The sequence below is a fragment of the Meleagris gallopavo genome, chromosome 5 (assembly GCF_905368555.1).
Source record: "Meleagris gallopavo chromosome 5, MGAL_WU_HG_1.1, whole genome shotgun sequence".
Lineage (NCBI taxonomy): Eukaryota > Metazoa > Chordata > Aves > Galliformes > Phasianidae > Meleagris > Meleagris gallopavo.
The window spans coordinates 55164869-55192556 of NC_139408.1; the positions used below are offsets into that span (position 1 = coordinate 55164869).

A 27688-nucleotide genomic window follows, 5' to 3' on the forward strand; every position below is an offset into this window, starting at 1 on the left:
AAGAAGGGAGGCAAGTCACAATCAGTGCTAGGTCAAAATGCCAAGAAAGGGCTCATTTTTTTTGCATATATTCCATGATGTAGAACATAAAACTTGTGCTATTTGTATGGAGTTTTATAATGTGTGTGTATGGGTACGTGCATAATATTTATGTATACATACGTTTGTCATTAAGAATGAACAGAGATGACTTGGATGACTCTTGGGGAGTAAATACCTGCAACAACCAGTTCAATTTGGACAGCCCTCCCATGTTGGGGGGCACCCACCAGGAACACAGATCTGCAGAAAGGAGCTGGAGGTCCTGGTGGATGCTTAATTGAACAGGAACCAGCTGTGTGCCTTTGCTGCTAAGAATATAGCATTAGGCAAAGCAGATTGAGGGAGTTGATCCTTCCCTTTTGCTCTGTGGTGGTGAGGTCACACTTGGAGTGCTGGGTCTGGTTCTGACCCCCACCCCAGTATGAGAGACCTGGGCACGCTGGAGAACCCAGCATAGGGCCATAAGCAGCTCTGCTAAAAGGAAAGGTTAGGGCTACTCAGCCTGGAGCAGTGGAGAGCTTATCTGTGTCCATAAATGCCTGAAGGGAGAAGTAGAGAAGATGGAGAGGTTCTTGTTAGTGGTGCCAGTGCCAGGGCAAGAGGCAGTGGGCACAAATAGAGACTCAGGAGGTTCCCTCTGACCATCAAGAAGCACTTCTTTACTTTTACTGAACAGCCACTGCCCAGGGGCTGTGAAGTCTCCTTGATGATCTCCAACAACCACTTGGATGTGGGCCTGAGCACCTTGCTCTTGATGTCCCAGCTGGAGCAGGGGTTGGGCCAGATGGACCCAGAGGTGCTGCCAACCTCAGTCATTCTGTGGTTCTGAGAGGCTCTTTCTCTTCTCTTTGAAACAGACATCAATACATTGGCAATGTTACTGCTAAATAAATGCTTCCAGGAAATGATTGATAACATGGGTCAGAAGAGTAACTACCTCCCTTCGTTATTTGGAAACAAGCAATGAGCACTGTGAAAGCTCTTTTCTTGCTAGCTCTACTTATAATAATTGGCTAGAGCTGAAGACTTGCATTTTTATACATCTTAGGAGCAAATGCCAACTATCCCTCTGTCTCTTAGTGTCCCAAGTGGATCACAGAATGCACATTCATAACATTCATACAAATTGCTTTGGAGCACAGAGATGGTTTCAAGCTGCACCGTTTCTGTGCTCAACAGATGCATCCTTAAAAGATGTGCACAAGCTGCTTTTTCAGGATTTAACCACAGAATAAGCATGCTCAGCCTCGTAGTGCATCTTCTGCCCCTGTTGTGCTCTAAGATGTAGGCTGGTCCCCTTCCAGGAGTGGAAACCACAGCTAAGTTTGGGACCAGGAAGGCATTCTTTTCTATTGTCTGTGCAAATATTGAAACAGTGACATCTCAGTTGTTGGCTGCATCCTTTATTCAAAATTCCTGGTTCTTTCAGTTCTTTTATTTCCCACACACTTCCACTTCTCTTCCTTGCTTTTTTTACTTTCATTTGGTTATTGTTCCTGCAGCTTTCTCTTCCATCCCTAATACCATCTTTGTGTTTTATTTTCATGAAGGCTTGATTGTTTCTTGTTCTGCTTTCCTTCAATGAAATCAACTGGCATTTAAAAAAACTGCCTTGCTCACGGCCACATCAAAACCTTTTAATATTTGGTGATGCTCTGAAATATTTTGGAACTGGCCCACAAATTTTGTTCCAAACTGGAAGCTCCCCAGCTTTCAAACAGAGGGGGAGAGCTCTTAAAACCAAGCTGCCAGCTTGAAGCATATTTACACTAAATGGTTTCATATTGTCAATGAGTCCTTTTTGACCTTGATGTCAAGACAGAGGCTAGTCCATTCTTCATCCTTTCTGGGTGTGAGGCGGAGTGAGAAAGAGCTGGATATCTCCAGTGACAGTCAGAGGACCTGTAAGTGTTATAGACTTTGTTCCCTACCTGTGGGTCCACCTTCTCCCCATTTTTTGCTAGTTTTACATCTTCAAGACTTGTTGGAAATGAGCACAGGGCCCATAACTTGTAAAGTAATTCCATTGCAATGATATAGAGAGAAGTTATATCTCCCATGCCCTTTTAAAGACACGTGTTGAGTTGCAATCCAAGCTGAATTGACAAATCCTTTTAGAAAACCCAGTGGAATATTGGAATGAAAATGGTTAACTTGGAACAATTAACTTGTCCTTACTTTTTCACTCGAAAGAGCCATTTTCCTTTAAACATTCCTCTCTATGTTGGGAAATAGGAGAGCTGGGCAGTAATCCCCTAAGCCTGTTGTTGATCTGCTTTAGGCAGATCACTTCAGCTCTAAGCATATTTGCTGCCCTCTTGCCCCTTGTTTTTCCTTAAATTCATTGGGCTGTGTCCAGTGTGAGGACGTACAGGGTTTGGTCACTGTTGGGTCTTTAGAGCATCTTGCAACACAAGTAAGGATCTGAAAAGTAGGAAGTATTGGTTCTCCTCTGGTGGAGAAAAAATATAACCAACACGGTCCCCCAAAAAAGGCAGGTAAGGAGAGGTCTGCTTCTTCAGTCTGTGTTCGTGTGAGGATACTCGTTCTTTCAAGAGTCTTTACAGTTTCAGCACCATCCTGTGGGATTTGAAAGACAGCTGTGAAATATACCCAGAACCTTGTTCCTTTCTATTTGAGGCTGTCTGGGAAAGCTGTGAGCAGCAAAAAAGACACCAGAAGTGTCTGTCTGCAGAATCAGCAAGACGGTCAGGAGACATCTACGTTGTTCTCTGACTTGAGAGGTTATTTTTGCAAACATATGGCCTGGAGTTAAACACTGGTTTTAACTACGGTTGATTTCTGTGTCCATTAATGGTGTCTCTTTTTTTTTTTTCTTTAGAGAAATATTTATGTTTGTACAGAAAAGGGGGATGTTCGAGCTGCACAGCAACAAATTTCACATTTAATTGCTGCTTTTAAAGTTCTTTTTCTGGATCAGCCCTCAGATTTTAGTCTCAAAGTGGTAAAAATACAAATCTCTGCAAAATCTCTTCAGCATATTTCTGCAGCTAGCAACTTTGATGGGCCTGTTATCGTGAAAAGATGAAACAAATAAGTCCCCATGTGCCCTTCATCATTTTAGTGTCTTTTTTTCTTGGTAATAAATGGTAGTTCATACATCTTACTCAGCTGGGCTTCTCTGTACTCCTTTAACCGTAACTTGAAAAAAGCCTAATTGCAAAAAAAGCAATCTGCTTCATTTTTCTTAAAAGAAAAATTGTCAGCATAGTAGGAATTCAGAAACAATACAACACTGCAATTCATTGTAAGCTTTCAGAAAGACAGAGGGTGCCACTGAACATCCACTGCACAGAGTGATTTTGGGAAGGAACTGTTCACGAGTAATTTCAAGAATGGCTTTTCTTATATTATCATCTAGTGATGTTTAGGCATGCAGAGAGTGTCCTTGAAAGACTAAGGATAAAAGGAAGGGAGGAGATGAAAAATTAAGCCTGAACTAAGGGATTTGGAAAGAATTTCAAGCTTAGAGTAATATCCAGGCATATTCATTTAACCTTCAAATGAACCAGTCATATTTTTCCTTCTCAGCAAAGTAACGCTTTTAAGTCCCGAAATATGACTTTGAGGCTGAGATCAATGCTGGTAATGTTCTCATAACACCAACTCCCACTGGAGGTGAAACAGGGAAGGAGGAGACTGGTGGTTTATTCAGAGATTCCACACAACACAGCAGGCAAGTGATTTTTGCATGAACTGTGCTTCCCTAACTGGGACAGAGAATTCTGTGGAAGGGGTTAGAGGCTTACCAGCTCCTCCTGACCCAGCACCTCCCAAAGCCAACAAATGGCTCTCAGCCATTGCTGTCCCACCATCTGTGAAATCCAGGAGAGGTGCAAGCTCTCAACAGCAAAAGGAAAACTAGAGAGAATGTGGGCCCCTTACTAAGTGAGGGGGGGTTCTCGTAACGGGGGATGCTGAGAAGGCAGAGATACTGAATGCCTTCTTTACTTCCGTCTTCAGTGAAAAGGCTCTCCCGCAGGAATCCCACACCATGGAGGTTAGTGAGAGGGTCTGGGGAATGGGAGACTTCCCTTTAGTCAGGAAAGAGGACGTGCGTGAGCGCCTAGGCAGTACTAAGGTCCACAAGTCCAGGGGACCTGATGGGGTGCATCCATGTGTGCTGAGGGAGCTGGCGGAGGTCATTGCCGAACCGCTCTCCATCATTTTTGAGAGGTTTTGGACAACAGGGGAGGTCCCTGAAGACTGGAGGATAGCCAATGTCACTCTAGTCTTCAAAAAGGGCAAGAAGGAAGATCTGGGTAATTATAGGCCTGTCAGCCTCACCTCCGTCCCTGGAAAGGTGATGGAACAGCTTGTGCTGGATACCATCTCCAGACAACTGGGAGAAAAGGAGGTTATCAGGCGCAGTCAGCATGGGTTCACCAAGGGGAGGTCGTCCTCGACCAACTTGGTGGCCTTCTGTGATGCTGTCACATGCTGGGTGGATGGGGGAAGAGCGGTAGATGTAATCTACCTTGATTTTAGAAAGGCATTTGATACTGTCTCCCACGACATCCTTATAACAAAGCTGAGGAAGTGTGGGATAGATGAGTGGACAGTGAGGTGGGTTGAGAACTGGCTGACTGGCAGAGCGCAGAGGGTCGTCGTTGGTGGTGCAGAGTCTGGCTGGAGACCTGTAACCAGTGGTGTCCCCCAGGGGTCTGTGCTGGGTCCGGTCTTGTTCAACATCTTCATCAGTGACCTTGATGAGGGGATAGTGGCCACCCTCAGCAAGTTTGCTGATGATATGAAGTTGGGAGGATTGGCTGACACGCCTGAAGGCTGTGCTGCCATTCAGCGAGACCTGGACAGGCTGGAGAGCTGGGCAGTAAGAAACCGGATGAGGTTCAACAAAAGCAAGTGTAGGGTCTTACACCTAGGGAGGAATAATTGCATGCACCAATACAGGCTGGGGGATGAGCTGCTGGAGAGGAGCTCTGCAGAGAGGGACCTGGGCGTCCTGGTGGACGACAGGTTGGCCATGAGCCAGCAGTGTGCCCTCGTGGCCAAAAAGGCCAATGGCATTCTGGGGTGCATTAAGAAGAGCGTGTCCAGCAGGTCGAGGGAGGTGATCCTCCCTCTCTACTCTGCCCTGGTAAGGCCTCATCTGGAGTACTGTGTCCAGTTCTGGGCTCCCCAGTACAAAAAAGACAGGGATCTCTTGGAAAGAGTCCAGCGGAGGGCCACAAAGATGGTGAAGGGCCTGGAGCATCTCCCCTATGAAGAAAGGCTAAGTGAACTGGGTCTGTTTAGCCTTGAGAAAAGAAGACTGAGAGGGGACCTGATCCAGGTTTATAAATATCTGAGGTGTGGTGGCCATAGCGGTGAGGCCAGTCTCTTTTCAGTGGTACGTGGAGACAGGACGAGGGAAAACGGACATAAGCTGCAGCACAGGAAGTTTCGCACGAATGTGCGTAAGAACTTCTTCACGGTGAGGTGACGGAGCACTGGAACAGGCTGCCCAGGGAGGTTGTGGAGTCTCCTTCTCTGGAGATATTCAAGTCTCGCCTGGACGCCTACCTGTGCGACCTGGTGTAGGGAACCTGCTTTGGCAGGGGGGTTGGTCTCGATGATCTCTAGAGGTCCCTTCCAACCCCTACAATTCTGTGATTCTGTGAAGCTACTTGGAACAATTTACTGATCAGAAGGAAAAGGAGAAATGTGTTGTCAGTAGGTGTAAATTTGCCACGTGGGAGTCTGTGCTCATGTTGGACAAATAAGGAAAAAAAGATCCATAAATTGAAAATCATTAAAAGTCATTAATCTTGACTCGTGTAACTAGCCTGAAAGGGCGTGAAGAAACTTGGAATGAGCTATGTCTTGAAGTCCTGAGTTATAGGTGTTTGATTGTACACTGATTTGTAACTGCCCTTAGTATTATGTAGCAGCACAGCAGATGAGAAATCACGATCAAAAGACCTTCCGTACATTTATTATATCTACATTCATACACATGAAAACATTGGTCTTCAAAACATTGTATGAACACTAACCAGCTAATGGCTCCCCATGCAAAGTCACCGTGATGGCTATTTTTAATGCACTTATTTTTCATTTGTGCCCATGAAGGGCTGTTTTGTGCCATGAGCTTATTTAGCCAAGCAAGGAAGGGAGAAGAATTAATGTGGAGAGGGAAGGAAGCGGCGGATGTGAAATGGTTTGACCAGGTTCCCTGTACAGCAGTTAATGGAAATGGCTGGACAGAAAAGGAGCAGGTGAAGATGAAGTTTGAAAGCCATAAAACCATGGAAGGGATGGAAAATACTGAGTTGATTATGAGATATAAATATATCTTCAGGGCTGGGTGCTAATGGTCTTCTCAGTCTAGCAGAGAAAAGCATAACAAGGACCAGTAGCAGGTAAAGTCAAGTAATTCAAAGCCTGATTTTTACCAATGAGAGGATTAATGTTTGGAATGAGTCACAAAACCAAATGATGAACTTCTCATCTCTATTTTTCAAAGGCAGGAAAAGATTTGGAGGACACGCTTTGGATGGAACTTAAAGCAGGTGAACAACCTCTTTGTGGGCAGTGGGTAGATACCCACACTCTGAACCTTCCTGGAGCACTACAGAGTGCAGCTGCTGCTTCTGCTTCAACAGGATGAGAGGCGATGGCTTTCAACTCCACCAGGAGAGTTTTAGGTTGGATATTAGGAAATATTTCTTCTCTGAAAGGATGGTGCTGCAGTGGCACAGCTGCCCGGGCAGGTGATGGGGACACGTTCCTTGGAGGTGTTCATGAACTGTGGAGATGTGGCACTGAGGGATGTGGGCAGTGGGCAATACTGGTGGTAGGTGGATGGTTGACTGGATGATCTTACAGCATCTTCCCAACCTTAATTCCATGACTCTGAGGTCTGAGTGAACGAATACCTGTGGGCAGAACAAAATGCTGAGTCATCCCACAGATGGGATTCATCCCTCTGCAGCTGGAGACCCACAGTTTTGTGCTTTGCAGACACCATTTCAGGACACCTTTCTCATTGACATTAAGGCTGGAGCTACCAGCACATGGAGCAACCCTCAGCCCTGCTCACAGCAGTGGCTTTTGCACCCTGAGCTTTGCAGGTGGGCCCGTTCCAGGACGCAGGCTGTGTCAGCTCTCCATCCCACATGGAGAGCCACGGAGCATGCAGAGGAGGGGCGCAGAAATGGGATGGAACACCTCCCTACGAGGACGGGCTGAGTGAGCTGGGGCTGTGCAGCCTGGAGAAGAGAAGGCTCCGAGTTCAGTGTCTTAAGGCTGTAAGAAAGAAGGGGACAGGCTCCTTATCGGGGGCTGTCGTAATAGCACAAGAGGGAAACAGCATTGTGCTGATACCCCTCGGCGCGCCGGGCACCCGCTCACTTTTTGGCGCCCACCATTTCACAGCCACCACGCGGCCCTCCCCGCTCCCTCCAGCGCAGCGCCGCGCCGGGGCTGGGCGGGCACGGGCGGGAGGGAAGCGGCGGGGGGGGGGGGGGGGGGGGGGGGAAGCGGCCGCGCTGGGCGCTGCGGAGCCCGTCCTGCACCAGGCGGCGGAGTCAGGCAGCCCCGGCACGAGCTGCGGCGGCCGTGCTTCTTCATCCTCCTCCTCCTTTTTCTCCTCATCAGCGCCCGGCTCGGTTCCGCGTCCCGCCCGGCCGCCCCGCGCGCGCGGCTCCCGCCCTCTATGGATGGGAAAGCAGCACCCAACGGCGTGGCCACCATCGAGGACAGGATCTTACGGATCACGGGCTACTATGGATATTACCCGGGCTACTCCAGCCAGAAAAGTAAGGCTTCCACCTTGCCTCTACCTCCGTGCTGGGCTTCTCCCCGCCAGGTGCCGAGCGGGGGATGCTGGGGGGGGGGCACAGCCATCCTGCAGCGGCGCTCGGGAGGGATGCGGGGATTTGGTCCTTTTTTGGAGCTTTTTTGTTTTTTTTCATTCCCTCCCAGCTCAACGCTGCTCCGGGAAAGTTTGTGTGGCGGTGGGGGCCCTCGGAGCCTCAGCATCCCCCGATGGTTCGTTTTCCTCGCCAAAGTAATCAGATTTTTCCAGAAAGGTGGGGGGTGATTGGGAGATCCGGCTTCGCCTTGCTTTAACCGGGTCAGGATTTAGGGCTGTAGCGGATTTCTGTGGGGTTGGGGATGTCCCAGCCCTCCGAGGAGCTGTTCTACGGTGAAAGTTCCTCTTAATGAAAGAAATGATTCATTTTTTTTAATACCGCGGGAGGGAAACCGATCCGTTCCGTGATCTAAGAGTTACTTTGCACTTTGCCGACGCTTAGGAAAGGGAAATGGAGGCAGAGGGGAGAAAAAAAGAGGAAAAGGCAAAAAAAAAAAAAAAAAAAGGAAAGGAGAACTGAAAACCCCCAAGCAGCCGGTGAGGTGCGGGGAGCACGCTTGGCTCTGCGTGTGTGAACTCCCCTTGGAATCAACGGAGGTGAGCTGCTTCCAGAACAGCGCAGTGCTCTCCAGTTGTAGTACAGCGGGAAACAGCAGCACAGCCGAGCTGCTCCTGGCAGATGGTCACCTCTGAGGGCTTTTTGTAAGAGAGAGAAGAAAGCCGTGCATTGAAAATAGTAATAAAATTGCCTTGTGTGTCGTTAAAGCAGGTGGTGGAGATGGTGGGTGTGAGGGCCCTTTGCTGAGGTCTGTTGTCTTGTAGTTGGGAAGGAGCTGAGAGCCATCTGCAGGGATGGATGCATGGGAGTTCTGAGCCGGCTGGGACTTTGTCCTGCATTCTGCAGCAGCCTGACAGATGGACCAGAGAAGGGTGAGGGCACCAGCTTTGTACTTAGTCACAAGTTTGCTTTGGTTGCAGAATGCAGTTTTTCAGCTTGCAGCAACACTCCCACTCTCTGTCAAAATGCAGACCCGAATTCAGTGCCGGCAGTGTGACTGTCTCTGCATGGGTGCATCAGAAGACTGGCTGCCCGAGTACAGGAGCTTCCTCGGTCCAGGAGCGGGTCTGCAGATGCTACAAGCTGCAACCATTTGGAATTAAACAGAACCTGGAGAGGAAAGCTCACAAAACTGCTGACTCTAGAGATTTCATTGCAAATCTCCTGGCCTTTTGTACCTCTGTGGAAGTCTAGGTGCTGACAGGCGGTTTGCTGGAGGGGAAAGATTAGTATCTCAGGTTTTGTTGTTTGAAGAAAACAAGTAGGATTTGTGGTCACCAAACTTAATGAGAAAACCTGCAAGTGTGAAGCGTCCTCAGGTGAATGAAAAGTGTGTGCTCCTACTAAACCACAAGCACTTTTTCAGGGAGTCTCTTAAGTTCTGTAAACACCATCGTAATTCTTTGGAGTGCTTGCAGTTGGCATATGGCTTAACTTTTCCTCATGGCTGTGATTTTTTGGGTTTATAAAGTGATTTAATGTTGTAAGGGTTTCGCAAAGATGTTCTACCTTACCTGTGGTATCTTTCATGAGGGTCAAGCCTCTTGCAGGCTCTTGGCGTTGAAACAGTGAGAGTAGCATGTCCTCTGGTAGGTCCTGGCTTGGAGATTTTACTCCATTTCTGTGTCTAGGCTGAAACATAGCCTTCAGGAGTGGCTGCTTCCAAGTGCTTTTGACAGTTCTCTGCTAATTGTTTTGTGCTCTGTCAAAGTGTAAGTCCTCAAAGGGGACTTTGTAAGGTACACGAGCTCTCGTTTTATTTCTGAGGGCATAATTATGTCACTGCTATTCAAATAGTTTTAGTGCAGCTGAACCATGCCCATGCCTTTTGCTGGAGAGCTGCAGTGTGGTGTGCAGTGTGCACCGACTTTCAGGTAGGTTGCATCTAAATCCAGTGATAAAAGAACTGTTGTTCTGTCACATGTCCAAATGTGTAGCACATGGAGTTATCTCCTTACACTGACACCTTGCTCCTGCCCAGGTCTGAAGCGTGCTTGGGAAGAGAACAGCTGAGGATAAGCTGTTGTGCCCAGGAGGCCTTTGCTCTGTCTGCTTTTCTTCTGCTTCTCTGATAAGCGTCAGGTCTCATCTAGGAGCTGGCCAGGCACCAGGTGGGGATGATATTTGGGTGATGGTGTTCTGCTGCTGGTCACCAACCTTCCTTGAGGCTTTTCTCTATCTACCACCTGCTGTGTCCAGCTAGAGGCAGGGAGACTCTTGGTGAGGAGAAAAGAGGAAGGCTGGTGTGGGTAGCAGTTGTTCTGCTGACTCTTGGGATGTGGATCCTGGAAAAATGACCAAGATCCCAAGGCTCTATGAATTCTGCTTGTGAATTACACCCCTCTTCATCTAATTGGCATTCATTGTGTAGTTCATCAGGAAAGCATGCCTAGGGTTCTGTGTGAAGGCTCAGGACTGATCACAAATGCTCAGGAAATCTATCATCGAATGTCTGTAGTGCAGACTGGCTGTTTTTAAGGGAACTGAAGTATTTCTTCTTTTGCTTCTTCTGTATTTTTGTGCACTAACTTACTTCAGAGTGTGCATATGATTCTGTTAATTACAAGTCAAGCACTTTTATAATTTTATTTATCCTTAAAAAAGCTGTTAGAGAAGGAAAGCAGCTTCTTTGCTTCTGTGAGCCATCTGATTAAGCAGAAGCGTGGGTTTTGATCTGGTATTTGCATCCATGCATATAGCAAAAGAAGATATCCTGCATAATAAAGCATTGGCAGTGGAGCCAAGACATGATGTTTTGTCTTTTTTTTCCTTCTTTTGCCCACCACTTCCACAGATCAAAAGGATGGTTCCTGATTACAGTTACCCTCTATCTTTGGATATATGGCTCGGTCCCTCAGTTCCTGCATTAATAATATATAGAGTGGTATATATGAGGTCTCTGTGTGTTTATGGAGTAACTCTGAGGAAGTTCTGTAACAGCTTGTCTCTCTTCCAGTGAATTTCCTCAGAGTAACTCCTTAATTTCCCAGGGCATAAATGTTGATTCTGTGCTGGTATAGAACAGAGGCACCAGTCTTTGTCCCTATTCCCTCTCCTTTGCCATAATTTCTCCTTTTTCTTTTTACTGCTAATACAATCATATTTAGTGCCTCTGTTCTTAAGAGTATATGTTGGCTTTTTTTCCCCCCTTTGATTCTTTCCAAATGCTACCTCATCTGACTTTCATCTCTGAACGTATTCTTAGTTTTATGACACAAAGTTCCTCTCCTTCCAGTCTGAACTAACAGCCTTTCTGTGCCTACCTCTGGATTAAAAATGTTCCAGCTGAACTTTCTAATCTCTAATCTCCATCAGCTTCACCAAGCCCACCTCCAAGTCAGGTTGGTGCTGTCCTGGCTGTTAGCGTTGCAGAGCTGGGTTTTGGAGCACCATTTTCTCTGGCTCAGACAACCACAGCGTAATGGTATTGAAACTGCAGCAGCTGCACTTGTTCTCCTGGTTCTTCACAGGATCCGTCACCGTATCTTTCTTAGTTGGGGAGCTTGTCTCAAAGATTATTTCCACCCTTCTCTGCTCTTGTTTGGGTCTGGAGGCCTGCATCTCACCCCAACAGGCTCTGAATACCAGCCAGCCGCGGGGACTTCTTCATTTTAACATTCTCTCATGCTCCTTCAAGCCCTCTTCTCTTCTTCAGCCCTGCCTTGATACCCTGGACCTGTGCAAGCTGCTGGAAGCAGGACTGCTGTCAATGACTGGCAGTGATGGGACACGCAGCATGGCCTTGGCTGAGCACCCCTACTACGTCCACATCATCACCTCCATCTGCTACAGGGCTGGGGTGCTGTCACAGCTCTGTCCTTCCTTAGCAGGGCTTGGAGCTGGGAGAAATGCTGAACCTGCCCCTCCCAGTAGCACACTTGCTGTAGGGAATAAGCTTTTGGTTGTGGTACTCTGCTAGAGCAGCTCAAGCAAGGTTCTGTGGTTTCATTTGACAAGTTAAGCCTCAAGTCAGCAATGAACTTAAGCACCTGCTTAAGTCTGAACTTGTGTTAAGCCGTTGGGCTTTGACAATGTGCTTAAAGTTAAGTCCAATGCTTAATTGCTTTGCTTAATAAAACTGGGATTGCAGGCACGGTGAGCCAGTATCTGAGGCTTGACAATTCTGCTTCCCTGCTCCCTGAACAGAGTAGAAGGCCATAGAGGTGAAATCCAACTCCAAAACATCAGAGGGAATTTTTTCCTGTCTATTACAGCAGCTGTGCCAGCAGCTTGCTGCAGTACAAATCACATGGCAGGCCGAGATCATCTCTGTGCTTGCTGAACACCATGCCCTCCTGGTGGCTCATCACTTTAGTGAAAGGAACAAAGTCTCAGGCTATTTACTGGAGGCACCCTCCTGTTTCTCCAGCAGCTCCCAGACCCCTCAGTTTCTCCACACAGAGCACACACAGTGGGACAGAATGGAAAGCAGCAGTCGAGGAAAGGAGGCTTTGAAGTTTTTGGTGGTTTCTTTGAGCTGGGGAATCTGGAAAGGAGTCAGTGGTGCCTGAATCAGCTTCTGTGTGTGTTAAAGAGGTCTGAGGGCTGTTTCAGCTAGCAGCAGCAGCCCCTGTGCCAGCTGATAGCTCTTGGGCTTCAGGGACTTGAAGATGCGTGCTTAGCTGGAAAAAGTTTATTTCAGAGTTTGGCTTGTTTGGGCCAGCCAGGATGGGAACGTGGCCACTGCTGCAAATACACCTTGGGAGGACGAACAGGGAGATGTAGGAGAGAAGAGTTATTTAAACTGAAACAGCGTGTTGGCACATATACAAATGGGTATGAACAGTCCATGAATAAATTAAGGCTGAAAATTAGCAGAAGGCTGGAATTAATGGCCAAAAATTCTCTCCCAGTCTTATGTATCTAAACAAGAATTAGTTCCCAAGCTGTAAAGATGTCTCATAAATAAGTTTGCCAGGACTTAGAGAAAAAATACTCCTATTTGGCAGGGAAATCTGAGATGGTAAGGTAGGGGAGAGAGATGTTAATTTGCCAGAGATTGCACAGAGCAAGACATAATGTTTGATGGAGCAGTCTCTTCCAGTGCTGGTGACTACACAGTAGGGCTTGAGATGAACCTGACCTGCCCCTAAGGTTGCTTGGAGGTGCTTTTCAGCTTTTTAGTATTGTTCTAGAGTGCACAGAAGATGCAGCCCTTATTTTGACTGGCCTAGCACTCCTTCTCTTAAATTACATTCCCTTGGATTGCCTTCCCTTTTTACCTAGACAGATAGTTGCAGCTCTGATCTTGGTTAAATGTGGTAAAATAACATTACAGTGTGCCATATAGTTCTGAGCAACCTTTTTGTCTTTCTCAAGCTTACACTTTTTTCTTTTTTTTTTTAAATTAGGTATTTTAGAAAGTTTGCAATAATGTCTTCTACACATTTGGAAGCTGATGGACTTTTGCTCAATTCCCTGCATAGTCATTCACCCATGAAAGTGAATTCGTGGCTTGCTGGTTGTTGAACAACGGGTGGCAGGAGTTTTTCCTCACAAACCTGCTGTTGGATGATTGCCATAATAAATATTGAAAATGCCTGGAAAAAAAATCTGTCTTTCTGTGGCAAATGTGCAAAGAGGATGGGGGGGGAAAGTGGTTAACTGGCCGTTTAAATTACTCACCAACAGAAACTGGACCAGCTCTACTAAGTAAGAAGGAAAATCTCTTTTTTTCCCTGCAGTAAGGTGCAGTGGGACTCCCTGTTGGCTGTGTTTTGGGCTGCCATAGGACAAAGATGTAACACTGTGCCTAGCCCATACCCAGGGTACTGCTCACACAGCAGTGGCAGAGCTGTAAGTGGGAGCATCCCCAGCATTTTTGAGTGACAAGAGTGAATTTATTCAAAGGCATGCAGCTTGCGTTCAAGTCACAGGCTCTCAGTATATCTGCCATACTGAGGAGACTTTTCTGTTATTACTTTAGGAACACTGATTCTTCCCAGACTTCACCTGCGAATATTGTTGATAAAATAGACTTGCCCTTTCCTACAGCATCTGGATCAGGTGCAGCAGAGTGAGGTAGTGAGAAATGTCTCAGTTGTCCCTTTGTAAAGGCAATGGGAAGCTGCTTTGCTCCTTTCTGATTCACTTACAAGCTTAGGAGGGGGAGCAGGGTTCAGTCCCAGGGTGGGAGATGTTTCCTAGTGCTTCTGGTGATCTCAGAGCAATTCCTTGTCTTGGAGGTGTCCCATCTATTTTGGCTGGTGCAGGCTCCCATGCCTGTTTAAGTCTACTTTCATTTCCAGTTTTACTCTTTGCAGGGAGGAGGGGAGGCAAGCAGTGTCATTGCATCTCATGGGTAAATACAATCATATTTACACTAAACCCACTCACTGCTAGATCAGTCATCAGCCTGGCAACGATCTCTCCATCCACAATGGGAAGGAAATTGTAGTGTGAGTCCAACCTCACGGCTCTTTGTGCTGGCATTATGACTACCTTTGCACCTGGGAAGTGGGTGTTTATGGGACTGACACGGCGTTGCTTGAGCAGTTACCTGTTGAAGCAAGATACAGAGACCAGGTATTCTGAGGGATGTTTTTGGTGAGGACTAATGCACACCTTTATTATTATTAACGGATTACTTGGAGATGCTGTGCACCTCACTGAAAAGCAGTTTCCTGCTGGGGAACTGATTTTTCATATAGTTCAGAGGGATGTAACTATGTAGATCCATTACTGCTAATGGGCATCATATCCTTGGATGTCTGAGGACAATACTGAAATCCTGTGCTGTGTAAGATAAGCAAGAAGCAGGGCTAGAACACATGTTCTCTGTCACTGTGTTTGGACACAGAAAAGTGATTGCATTAGTTTAACACAGTGTGATTTATGTTCAGCATCTTGAAGTAAAAGGGCATCTTCTAGTGCAGTTGTTGTGTCCCTTTCCCTTCATATGTCTAAAACCTGAGACTTTTTCATTTCTTACACAAAACTTACCACGTGGAATCTGAAGCACTGGAGCTGTGTGGGTGCAGATTGGGGTTTTTCTTTGCAGTGCCAGAAATAACTTGTTGTATGGTGTGTTACAGGGGCTAAAATTTGTAGCAGCTTGTGTGGAAGTGGGATGCATCCCAGTGCTCCCCCAGAGGGAATTCTCCAGTGCAAACAGCATGGATGGTAGGAAGATGAACTCTGTGTGGTGTTTCCATAGCATGGCTTGCACTTCTAATTGAGGAGGATTGGTTTTGCTTATGGGAAGACACTTACTCAGTTCTCTGTAATAGTTGAGGCTGGGAACATAAAGAGTAGGTGGAAAATGATTGAACTTAGTGCTTACTGGGAAGATGGGAAAGAAGAGCCAGTTTCCTGGTTCTCTGTCATTTCTTACTTCTTTCCAGAGCAGGATGTGCTGGAGAAAAAGAAAAAAGTGGAGAGTTAAGAAGAAAACTTTAAATGTTTTTAAGAATATTTCCAAAGAGAGAGTTTGGATGGATGAAGTGTCTGGAATGTCACTAAAGAAGTGCTGTTTTTCATACGTGTTGAAAAAGCTTTGGAAGAAGAAACAAAAGCTGTTTTTTAGCTGAAGAATGTAGTCGAGCTCTTGTTGGAGTGCAGCTGTGTGTCCTTTGGAGGTGACCTGTCCAGTTCCAGGCCTGTCCTCTGCCATTCCTCTTGGGGGGACTCTTGGGTAACAGGCATGGATTGGTCTGGAGTTGGGTTTTCCAGTGCAGCCTGTTTGTTTCCACACATTCAGTGTTGGAAAAGAGGTTAATTTGATGAAATCAGGACAACTTTATTTGTAGGTAGAGTGTGTGCAGCGCCTTTGTGCACATCTGCTTTGAAGCCAGTTCAGAGCAACTGAATCTTTATGAAGACAGGCATCCTCAGCTGTGGGCTCAGAGAATTCAGCTGGAAGAATGGGAAGGCTCTAGAGAGCGTGCTCAAACTTGGTGATTCACGCTGTGCACGTATGCAGGCACTGTGGATGCCCTAAACATCCCTGGAGGTGTTCAAGGCCAGGTTGGATGGGGCCCTGGGCAGCCTGGGCTGCTATGAAATGTGGAGGTTGGTGGCCCTGCTTGTGGTAGGGGGGTTGGAGCTTCATGATCCTTGAGATCCCTTCCAAACCAAGCCATTCGGTGATTCTGTGAGTCTATGAAATGCTTTGTGGTGAGTGTGTGCTTGTATTTTAGCTGCAATGCTCTCACATTTTGTGGATATAACTTTTAGAGCCTGTTCTTTGAAAATGTGCCCCTTGATTATTATTGTTGTAAAATATTTATAGAGTGAAGTGAAGTTTCATAGCACTTTGAGGAGGTAAGATGTTCGTTGGAGCTTACTGGTTTAAGGTGGTAAAGTAAACAAAATGGGAAGCACAGCTCTCAGATTTATCTTGTGTAAAGGAATGCAGGGTAGAATAAATCCATCACTATCACTTGGCACAGCGCTAACAGCTGTTGGTTTTGGACTCCGACCTGAGCAGGGGTCTCAGGTTTGCCATACAAGTAACAGTAAGGAACAGACCTCAGTTGTCTGGGTTCATATTTACTGTAATGCAAAAGCTGGCCCTAGATAGGGGCTATTCACAACCAAGGATGCTCTTGGTTTAGCTCTGGAAAACGGTAAGCCTTTTTTTCCTATATTTTTACCTTATTTCTTTCTGTACTTTTTCTGTCTGTCTCTCTGTTGGTTTTGTTTTGTTTTGTTTTTTGTTTGTTTTTTTGTTTGGTTTTTTTTTTTTTTTTTTTTGGTATTTTCTAAAGGATGCGGTGCAGCTCTGGAGAACAGCATCAATGTTCTGATATTTCCTCTACTTTTTTTTTTTTTTTTTTTTTTTTTAACCCCTGGGATAAAAGTGATTCTACTGCTGTATTACTTGGCAAGGTAACAGTACAGCAGAAAAATCATGTGGCTGTTTAATGACTGCCCTTCACATCGTCTCTGCGAGTGGTAGACGGTGTGTGGCTGAATGAAACAAGTCATTCTGTTTGGTTTCTGTTCCCAAATATTTCTGTTTCCCTCTCTGAGGGGTGGTTTAAAGCTGGCAGTGGGCTGTTTGAATTGCCACATATCCTTTATACGAAGCATGAGGAAAAGATTCATATGTCTTCATTTGAGGGTTATGGTGATTATCACCTGCACCATTCATGTATTCAGGGACAAGCCTCTGGAAGCCAGCAGGACAAATGCAGTGCAGTTTCAACACAGTACCTAGATACTCAGTCATCTGCAGCATTTACTCTTTGTATTTCAGTGACTTAAGCTACTCTACTTGGTCCTGACATTCCCTTTTCATCCTGTCAGGCTCCCTTCTTTCCCTGTGTCTGAGCATCAAATTGGGCTGGTCGAAGAGAAGATCTAAATGAAATATATTTGGTGCCTTTGATGTGCACAGTCTTTTTTTTTTTTTTTTTTAATAGGCTGTGAACAGAAATTGTCTGTGTATTCCCAAACTGAAGAATACATGATTACTATTCCCAGCCTCCCTCTGAGAGCAGGCTTTGACATCATTCATACTCTATAATTTATGATATTTTTGTAGCAGGCTGTTAAGGTCTGGAAGACAGTAAAAAGGGTTGATCTTAAAAAAGGAAAGAGTATCCCTGGGTCTTGTGGTAGTTCTATGAGAGAGCACATTCCTGCTTTTGGAGGCGCTGCTGGGTCTCTTCTTATTGTGGGAGCATTTTTTAAAGATGATGCTGTTTTGCCTAATGTAAGCACTTGCTCCTTGTCAAACACATCCGCGTGTGCCCTGTTAGGACTTTGCACTTCATTCCAGGGTGTTTTAAAAGCAGATTACAGAATGTCTTGTAACTCTTCATCTGTGGATTTTTTTTTAACCTGGTTTCTTAAGGAAACAAGGCTTATGTGAACATGATGTCCTTGTCCCTATCCCCTCTGTCTGTAACTTTTGAGTCTCTTGATGGAATTTGAGTAACCTTAATAGGAGAGCATGAAAGACAAAGTAATGTGATGGACCATGTGAAAATGGACCAGCTGGAAAAAGGTAGACCTCTTGGTTCTCCCGCAATAGGAAAGCTGTAAGTGTAGCTCACTGCTGAAGAAGTGTACTTAGTAACATTTCTGGGGCCTTACAGGAACAGCATCTAGTTTACATCCAGCTTCAGAGAGAGGTCAACAGGAGATGTGCAGAGCAGCATAGAATCATAGAATGACTGGATTGTTTGAGTTGGAAGGGAACCTTAAAGGCCATCTGGTCCAAATCCCCTGCACTGAACAGGGACACCCACAGCTCCATCAGGTGCTCAGAGCCCATCCCTTGACCTTGGGTGTCTGCAGAGGCACTCACCACTTCTCACAGGACAACCTGTGCCAGTGCCTCACCACTCTTATTGTAAATGACTTCCTCCTTATATCCAGTCCGAATCTCCCCTTTTTTAGTTGGAAACCATTTCCTCTTGTCCTATCGCAGCAGTCCCTACTAACGTGCCTGTCCCCTTCTTTCTCATAGACAGCCAAAGGCTGCTCCCAGCTCACCCCAAGGCCTTCTCTTCTCCAGGCTGCACAGCCCCAGCTCTCAGCCTGTCCTCATAGGGAGGTGTTCCATCCCTGGGATCATTTTTGTGACCTTCCTCTGGATGTGCTCTAAGAGGTCTACATCTCTACTGAGGACTCCATATAATTCAGTTTCCTGGTATATCTTTTCCTGGTATTTTCTGCTGCTGCTGGTACTTCAGCTGATGAATGAGGGTAACACCCATGAAATCTTGGAGCCTTACCCTTTCCCCAAGTATTTATGGAGACAGAGGGAGAGAAGGAGAACAAAGTATTGGCCTGTTAAAGGTAAATAAGCACACTCTGAAGCGAACACGTTCTTTGCTCCATAATTCATTCCAGCACATGCGTAGGATACTGATGAGTGACATACAGTCTTTGCACTGTTTGCCTGCTTTTCCTGAATGCTGGGATGCCAGGAGTCACAGAGTAATATACCTCCCTTTGTTTGGATCTTTGAGATGATGCAGTAAAAACAATAAAACATTTCTACAGGACAGTCTCAGGTTTTCATCTGAAATTCAATGAATAAAATACTAATTTCCAGAGCCACACTATTGGTAACAGCCTGTAGAGCCTCCCAGACGATGGCTGTGAACCCTTTTCAGTTTAAAAAAAATGGAGAGAACATAGTTGTTTTATTAAGGCTACAGAAAATGTTATAAAATATTCATAATGATCATCTCGTCTTATTTGAAATAATAAATCCAGGGTTAATTTTGTACTTGCAGAAAACCGGTGGCTGACTATTGGGCCTCTATATCTTTGCTGATGTAATGTAGAGATAATGCATAATATTTTATCTACTTTGCAAGGATGTTATTAGGCTCACAAATATGTCATGGTGCCTGGAGAATGAAAAGTAGGCTTTCCCCTCTTTCTTGCAGGTTAGGGAAATAGAGGGCTCTGCAGTCATTTTCAGATATTTTGGCTCTTTAAGAGCCCAGGCACTGCTGTGCAGAAGGAATCATAGAAAGCAAGAAAGCATTACGCTTGTTATTACAGCAAGTTTAATACTCCTTGTAACACTTAGATTGAGAAAATAAGTTAAAAAACAACAGCAACCAAAAAACATGGGAGACTTGCCACCACTTCTGTTTATTTAAAAGCCAAATTCCTAGAAATTATTTTTGTTACCCACACCATGCATCCAACTGCCAGCTACAACATTTCTGACCTGTGCTGAAAATTAGAATTTGACATTGTGTTGACCGCAGTGAACAAGGAAAAATGCCTCAGGGTTTTCTAAATAGGATTTAAAGCAGATTTCCCTTGGTTGTGTTTTATTACTGTGCTCTTTTTTTCTTCCCAAAGAACTGAGTGCTGTTTTTTAATATTGCCGTGTAGCGACAACATGAAGCCTTTTTAGTTGCTGCTGCACAAAGTATTGTAAAGTCTGACATCCCTTTGAAGAACTGCTCTTAGCCACTGCTGCTATTTTTATTTTTGAGTTGTTCTCTGCTAGAATATTTTTTTGTCCTCATATGCCCCGAATTTTTGAAACAATTTCAGGTCAGCTTACAACAAATCAATGGAGATCTTTCTCCTGGTTTTTCCTCACTCTTATTAACTTTTACTGGACTCCTGCCTTCAGAAATCTAGTTGAAGAATGCTTTTTTTTTCCCTTCCCCTTGAACTTGCAACACGGTCTTCAGAGAAATATCTGCCAGCAGCACTGACCTACAAAATCTATTAGCTTTCCCCACTGGTGTGAAGCTCATTTATGTAACACCGTTGGATTGGATGACTGCTCTGCTTTGGAGGTAAAATATGGAGGTCTTGTTTCATAAGCCTAAGTGCAAAGGAGTGGCTGATAATGAGATAATGTTTGCACATCTATGGCAGCTGGCTTGTGAAGTTATCTCCGGCTTTTATATTATAGGTCTGGAGAGACTCCTTGCAGGCAGGGAACATGTGAGCAGGTTTACAATCAGGTGCTACCAGCTGGTTTCCCTGGGCTGGGTCTTTGAGCTCTCTCAGCACAAAGGAAAAACTGAGCAGGGAGTCCTGATGTTATCATCAGCCCCAAGAAAAGGAGATTGTAAAAGTTGTTGCTGATGTTAACTTGGTTTTATTTAGTTATCCTTAGTTATTCTGGGGCCACCAATACTAGAAAGACAGAGACCTGTTGGAGAGGGTCCAGAGGAGGGCCACAGAGATGATCAGAGGGCTGGAGCACCTCTCTTACAAAGAGGCTGAGGGAGCTGGGCTTGTTCAGCCTGGAGAAGAGAAGGCTGCGGGGTGACCTCAGTGCAGCCTTTCAGTACCTAAAGGGAGCCTACAGACAGGAGGGGAATCAACTCTTGGAAAGGGTAGATAACAGCAGGACAAGGGGAAATGGTTTGAAGTTGAGGGAGGGAAGATTGAGGTTGGATGTCAGGGGGAAGTTGTTTGCTGTGAGAGTGGTGAGGTGCTGGAACAGCTGCCCAGAGAGGCTGTGGATGCCCCGTCCATCCCTGGAGGTGTTCAAGGCCAGGTTGGATGGGGCCCTGGGCAGCCTGGGCTGCTGTGAAATGTGGAGGTTGGTGGCCCTGCCTGTGGTGGGGGGTTGGAGCTTCGTGATCCTTGAGGTCCCTTCCAACCCTGGCCATTCTGTGATTCTGTCATCCCCCTTCTGTGCTGCTTAAACCCTCCCAGTGTAATAAGAACAAGTGAGGGCTGCTGTGTGTAGCTGTGCTGAACCCTAGTGATGCAACTTCTCTGCACTGCTTGCATTCTTTACAGTGTCTGGAAAGGGCTGGATTAGAGCTGCCTATAACGGCTCTATCAAGTGGTGATCCAGTGCTGATGGATACTGGAAAGTAAGGGTTGCAGCTGGTCAACAAATTAGAGCTGGCTTTCTCTACTTTGTCAGAGGGTGCCGGGAAGCCTAAATAACCTGAGAGCAGCAATAGTCTGGGGCAATTCTGAATTACTTTGTCTTCTTTCTGGCACCAACATCGTAAATGGATACTAGAGCAGAGTTTGTGGTGGAAGGTTTAGGGATGGTGATGGATGCACAGCTGCAGCACGAGCAGTTAATGAGTTTCCATTGTTGGCAGAGTTCTAGGCTGATTTGACTTTAACTTCTTGCCTGGATGTTTAGTCTTTGGATAGAGGTGAATTTGCTCTGTTCATGCTCTAGGCTTTGTGGATGTAAGACAACTCTCAGTTAAAAAACACAGCGCTTTGGCAGTTCTGTGCAGAGTAAGTCCTAGTAAGTCCTGTGGCTTTCATAGTTTTGAATTATGCTGTATGCTGTGAGTGAGGTTGCAGCTTGCTGATATCTACCTGCAAAAGGCTGTGGGCAATCATGGAATGGCTCAGGTTGTGAGGGACATTAAAAATCGTGGGTTAACTGTAATTGTACATAGGTCACTCTGAAAATAATGCTTTCCATTTATTTTTATGGAAACTACAACAGCTACATAGAGCACAATAACACCTATTTGATAGAACAAATCCTCAGCTACAAAACACTGTCTTTGAGCACAGTTTTTCACCGTTTGCTCTGGATTTTTGCCAGCAATGAGCAAGAGCCTGCACACCATCCTGGCACAAATCAGCGCCAGCACTGGTGCCACTGTTGAAATGCACCACCCACTGCTTCATGGTGTTCACATCCACTGTTTGGTCTCCATAAACGTTCAGCTAGTGTTGATGAATGTCAAGGGCTCAGACATGCAAAGAAGTGATTGGAAGCACATCAGCAGGTGACTTGATGGATTTAAAGACATTATTAGGTGATCTTCTGATTTTGCTTGTTAAGGATGTAATTAGTAACTTGTTCACACTTTTTCATAAACATGTCCTTAATGTGAAGTGTGCCTCAGTATCAGACGCTCCATGTCCTCTGGGTGATCTTCTAGCATCTCTACCTTCTCCGTTGGAGCATAAAAGTACAAGAAGCAAGGGAAATAGAACATTGTTGAATGGATCAAACAAAAAGGAGAACCAGCCCATAAATCTGAACCAGCCCTTGCCTGGGATGGATGTGTGTGATAAGCAGAGAATAAAGTTTTGAATTTCCCCCTCAACCTGCTTTGGGGATTCTGGTCCTGGTGCTGTTGGATGAGTGGAGTTAAAGCGCAACAGGGTTTACAATCCTTGCTACATAGGGTTAGAAAGTGGCTACTGTTACCTCCAACTGCTTTTCAGTGCTTGACCAGAGTGTGCAAGGAGCTGCTCACAGCTGGATTAACTGGAGATGCAGTCTTTGGTGCAAATCTGGATGAAAACTAAACTTTGCTTATCTAGAAAGGATATCTTAATCTTTCTGCCACAGGGCCTGTTCTTACAGAGATGCATGCCCTGAGTTCATTGTGGGGTTGCCATTGTTCCAGTTTCTTTTGACTTTGCAAGCCATCATCCTCACCTTTCTGTAGACAGATCTGAAAGCTATGAATCCTTTCTGTTCCATCCCCTGAGTCGCAGTGGATTTCTGAAGTGGGCTGGTTGACCTGTCCCAGACACATTAATAAAGCTCCGCATCATGAACTATTAGAAGGAGCTAACAGAATGCGTTATGCCTGCTCTTTCTCTGACCTTCCATAATTGCCTCTGATTATTCCATTACAGCAGAACATTTTAAAGTAATTGTGGAGATTGTATGCAAGTGTAGAACCATAAAGATAATCCTAAAACTTGACAAAATCACGGGCAGGAATCCGAATTATGACTCAGTCTGCTGTGGTCTTCTTTTTCAAGTGGGTCGCTACCCAGATTGAATACGGTTTTGCTCTCTGATGAAGTTACGTGATGAAGAGTGGCAGAACTTGATGTGGCCCTTGACACTGTTACTGTTGCTCCAGGTTCCAGGGTCAGGAGAAGTTTTATCTGAATAAAATGTCAGAGATTTGGCAGTTTTTAAAAAATTTCATTTGTGAAATGCCTGGGTTGAGCCGTGAGTGCCTCAGAACTGGAATAGCTATGGAGAGATAGGTGGTGCATCTGCCCTAATGAGCAGGCTTACTCATGTCGTTCTTCATGGACGCTTATCTGATCCCTTTTGAAAACATCAGTGGTGGAGATGGACTGTCCTTCAAGGTAGGCTGTTGTGGTGCTTTGTTTTCATGTTATTTCTTCATGGAAATATGAGGAAATGGCTAAATGTTGTTTGGTTGTTGGTTTTTTTCTTTGCATGGTTCTATGGTTTGCATACTAGGACTTTTTACCTGGGGAACACTGATCTCTTCCTCTGCAGCAGTACACAATGGCTCTAACTACTTTTGTTTTGTTTTTCTTCATCTGTACTGCACAAACCCAATTCACAGAATCATAGAATCATAGAATGGCCTGGGTTGAAAAGGATCTCAAAGATCATCCTTCAACTCATTCTATGTAGAGCCATGCTTTGTAGAAGTTTGCCTAACTTTTCTTTCTTCTGGACTCTCCATAGTGAGCATATTCTTCTTAAAATCAGGTTCCTCAAATTAGACACTAGACTCAGGTCTTCAGTTAAAGTCTCACCAGTGCAGCCTTACAGAGAAGAGCTGCTTCGTTTCTGTAATGCTATGGATTATCCATCTTAATTCTATGTCTAAAGTTTTGGCAGCAGTGGGTAAGGCAGCATCACCTTGGGGATTCCTCTCAACTCCTGCTCCTCCTCTAGAAAACTGTGGCTGTTCCCTGATCTTATCCTCTGGTCCTCTGTTCTAGCTGGGAATAGCCTTTCACTTTCATTAAGAATTTATTTTTTTCTGGGCGATTTCTCAGGGTTATTAACATCACTCTGTTTTCTTTCCAACATACTTCTAGCTTCCCTCTTTCATATATAATTTAGACATTGTGATCAATCTCTCTATTATGGAAATAACATATGGTGAAAGGACCCTCACTTACCATCTTTCTGTTTAACAGGGAGGCACTGATAGCAACTCCAGGTCTGGTTCATGAATACTTTTTCACCCACTGTAATTCTCCTGTCCTTCTCTGTTCACAAACCCATTACTCTTCCACAGAAAGAAACAACATTACTGGGATGTGATTTAGCCTTGATGAACCTTTGATGATCATTCTCCTCACTGTCTTTTGTGTAGCCCCTTTGACAATTTGGTCTTTTATCTTTGTGGGATCTGTGGACAGCCTGCCTGTTATTTCCAGCTGCTTGTATATGTTTTTCAACTTAAGTTTGGTTTTCTGCTCTTCCAGAATTTCTTGTAGCTTCCTAGAATTGTCAGAAATTCTTGTAGCAGCGTTAGCTGCCTGCATAACTGACAAGGAACTGACATCAGTGCTTTTTTCCTGGGTATATCATCAGACCAAATTGTTGTTGATATGAAATTTATCCCTCTAGATACAGAAGTTCCAAACAAACCTTTGTTCAGTGCCATCTTGTTATGCTTCAGAATATATTGCTCTGCAGAGCAGCGACTGCTGAGACGCATATAAAAGACTGCATTTCTTTACTAAGAACTTGAAATTTATGTTAAGATAAATTTCTAATTTTTGCCTATATTAGAGATTAGCAAGGGCAGAACTTGAGCAGATAATGAGGAAAAAAGTGTTGGCAAACTTGGCAATGACTTTGAAATGGTCCTTGTAACTTGTTTTGTGATGCTTCTCTCCAGTGTTTTGCCAGCATTTTGCAAGTGAAGTCATCTCAGCATATTGCTCACAGATGGTGACATTCTTAGATGCAGTATATGGCAAGCAAAGGCTCAGGTACCATTTGGAGTTAGACTTGAGTGCTCTATAGACACGGCCCTGATCTTTTACAGGTTGAAAAATGAACCTACATAGCAAATTACAGGAGGCCAAATAAATAGTGAAGTGGAAACTGGTTAAATACCACAAGAATAGTATTTCACGGTCCCATTGAACTAATGAGTTCAGGAATATGAAGGTGATTGCTTGAAATTTTCCCATCCAGGCCATCTGGACCGCTGCCTTCTGTGCTGTGGCCTTGAGAAGCCAAGAATAGTCTTTAAAACAACAGATGGGTCCACCAGCCAAACGCCTCCTTCATCTCTCTGCATGAAAACACTCTCTAGTTGGACCAAGAGTTGCAGCTGTGGCCATGTGAGGCCTGAAGGGTGCTGGGGCTAGGATTCAAAACTGATGTCAACCCAAGTATGAAAAATCTGAATAACCTGTAAGTAGATGCTGAAGGACATGAGAGTGAGGATGAGTGATGGGGGTAAAGTTGGAGCAGACCACTGGTTGGTTCTGATATAAACATGTATTAATTCCTACCTTGCGTAAGAGTATCTTCAGCACGCTAGAAATCTACAAATGGTAGCGGGAATGTGGTTCTTATTCTTGTGTTTTTTTTTTCTCCTTCACTTTTCTCCCTTTACCATCTTGGGAAAAGGGCCAAAGAAGCTGAACTCTTCAACACTTGCTTCATACCAACCCTATCTTTATAAGCTATGATCATATGGATTTCTTAACTTCTGAAAATCACTTTTTGGGCTCATAAACAACAGTGGGCCTCTTGCTAATAAATTAAAGTTTGTTCTTCTGGTGCTTTGTATTCATCCTCTGAGGGTTGTACTCCTGATGGCCTAGCTTTGGTCTAAGTGACAAACTCAGCATAAAACTCCCAAGGGTTACAACAACTGGGTTATCCTAAAACTGCTGTTCCTATCTTTTCAGAGACTATAGCGGTGTGTGGTTTGTGTGATAACCGTTTGATCAAACTGTCAGCTTTTTGCTTTTTTAATTTTTAATAAATAATTTTGAAAGCTAGAAGTTAATGTTTTGGAACTAACAGTCTGGTGTAGTTGTGGGGCTCCTGGAACCGCTGTCATTACTGCTCACAGAATCTTCAACCAGAAGTCTGTTTAGCACAAGGTCCTCATTTAGCAGAGCCGGTAGGAGATGCTGTAAGGAAACAAAACAGGACACGGACAAAATGACTTTTTTTTGTCACCCTCTCCCAGCAGTAGGCTATCGAGCACTTTTGAAACTACAAACTGTTTTAAAAAACATTTTTAGCCTCTATGAAAACCTCTGGCAATGTGTGCCACAATCCCATTTTGCACTATACGGAAATGCTGCTGTAAGTCAGCTGTCCATTGACTGTCTTCTTGAGAACCATCTAGTTTTTGTGTTAGCCTGAGCCCCCGAGGTGCAGTCTCTGATACTGGTGACAAACACTTTGTGACTTTCCCATCACTTGAAGCTGCTGGGCACAAAGCATTCACTGTGTCATGTGGAATGGGGAAGAAGCTAATGAAAGGAAAAATCTTGCTCTCTGTTACTCAGTGAGAGAGGTACTGATTTGCTGACAGTTGTTTGTGGGTTGGTTATTTGGCTGCAATTAAGGCTCCAGTGCTGGAGTCCTGACTCCAGCAAAACCATTGAAATTAATGGGAAGTTTTGTCTTGAGTCAGGTCTACAGAATTGAGGCACTGGTCATTTTTTCCTCTCTTTGCATTTTGTCTCATGTGTATCTGCTTGCAAATAGACAGTACTTGCTGGTGCATAAAGTGAGTTAATTTTGATCTTGGCTTGTACTTATTTAAAGGTACTTGATGAGCACTGTGCCTATAATTGTTGCCCTTGCCTTGCTCAGTGAACTTGCAAACCAGAAAGAATCAGAGAGCAGATCATAGAGATGCATTCAGGTTTTCTGTGCCCTATTGCAGAGCTTTGTTTCTTTAAGGTTTTCTCTTTTTATTAAAAAAGAACAACAAACAGCTGACTAATAACACTGAAGTTTATATACTGTTGCACAGCAATAGTAGCACTGTTAATTTAGGGATCACATGCAGACAGTGCTGTTGTGTGAAATTAGAAAAGATTGCTTATTTGTTATCTTCTTTTGTCTGCAAAAGCCAGAAAGCCTGCTCTATTAGTTTTATCTAGAGCAGCAATATGTTCTCATCTTAAACGTGCCATGTAACATTAATTATTAATCACAAGGATTAAAAATAGAAATAAATATAGGGTAGTAATCTTGTGCCTAGATAAATCCCAATTCGCTCCATCAAAAAAAAAAAAACAAACAACAGGGCCTTCCACCACTGTGTACCTTGTGTGAGTGAGCTCAAAATCAGATCACTGAATATTTAGGTGCTCTGTCTGTGTTTGATGATTCTTAGGTCTGGATGCTTTTCAGAAGACTGCTAAAGTCTATTTATAGTACAGCTTTTGAGCATCTGACCCATAAGCTCCTGTGGACAGTCAGGATTTGGGTTTTTTTTCCTTTTAAATGCAGAACACAGAGAGTTTGCTCAAGTTGAAAACACTTTTTTTTTTTAATATTTCCTTTTTACTTGTCACCTTCACCTCCATGCTTTGAAATGTAGCCATTTGTCAGCTTGGCTTCAGCCTGAATTAACTGCTTACAGACAATTCCTTCACAG

The 27688-nt window shown here is 44.7% G+C and overlaps 1 protein-coding gene across 3 annotated transcripts in view; it reads left to right on the forward strand.

The window, feature by feature from the left end:
* The first annotated feature begins 7234 nt into the window (after positions 1-7234).
* Positions 7235-27688, forward strand: part of SLC35F4 (solute carrier family 35 member F4) — a 103188-nt gene continuing 82734 nt past the window's right edge. For 2 of the 3 annotated variants that reach the window (XM_010712092.3, XM_010712094.3), the window contains exon 1: positions 7538-7823. In XM_010712092.3, the coding sequence (XP_010710394.1) occupies positions 7721-7823 (103 nt within the window). In that variant the 5' untranslated portion in view covers positions 7538-7720. Of the gene's footprint in view, positions 7314-7537; positions 7824-27688 lie in introns of those variants that run through there. The other variant, XM_085225854.1, reaches the window with a different exon arrangement.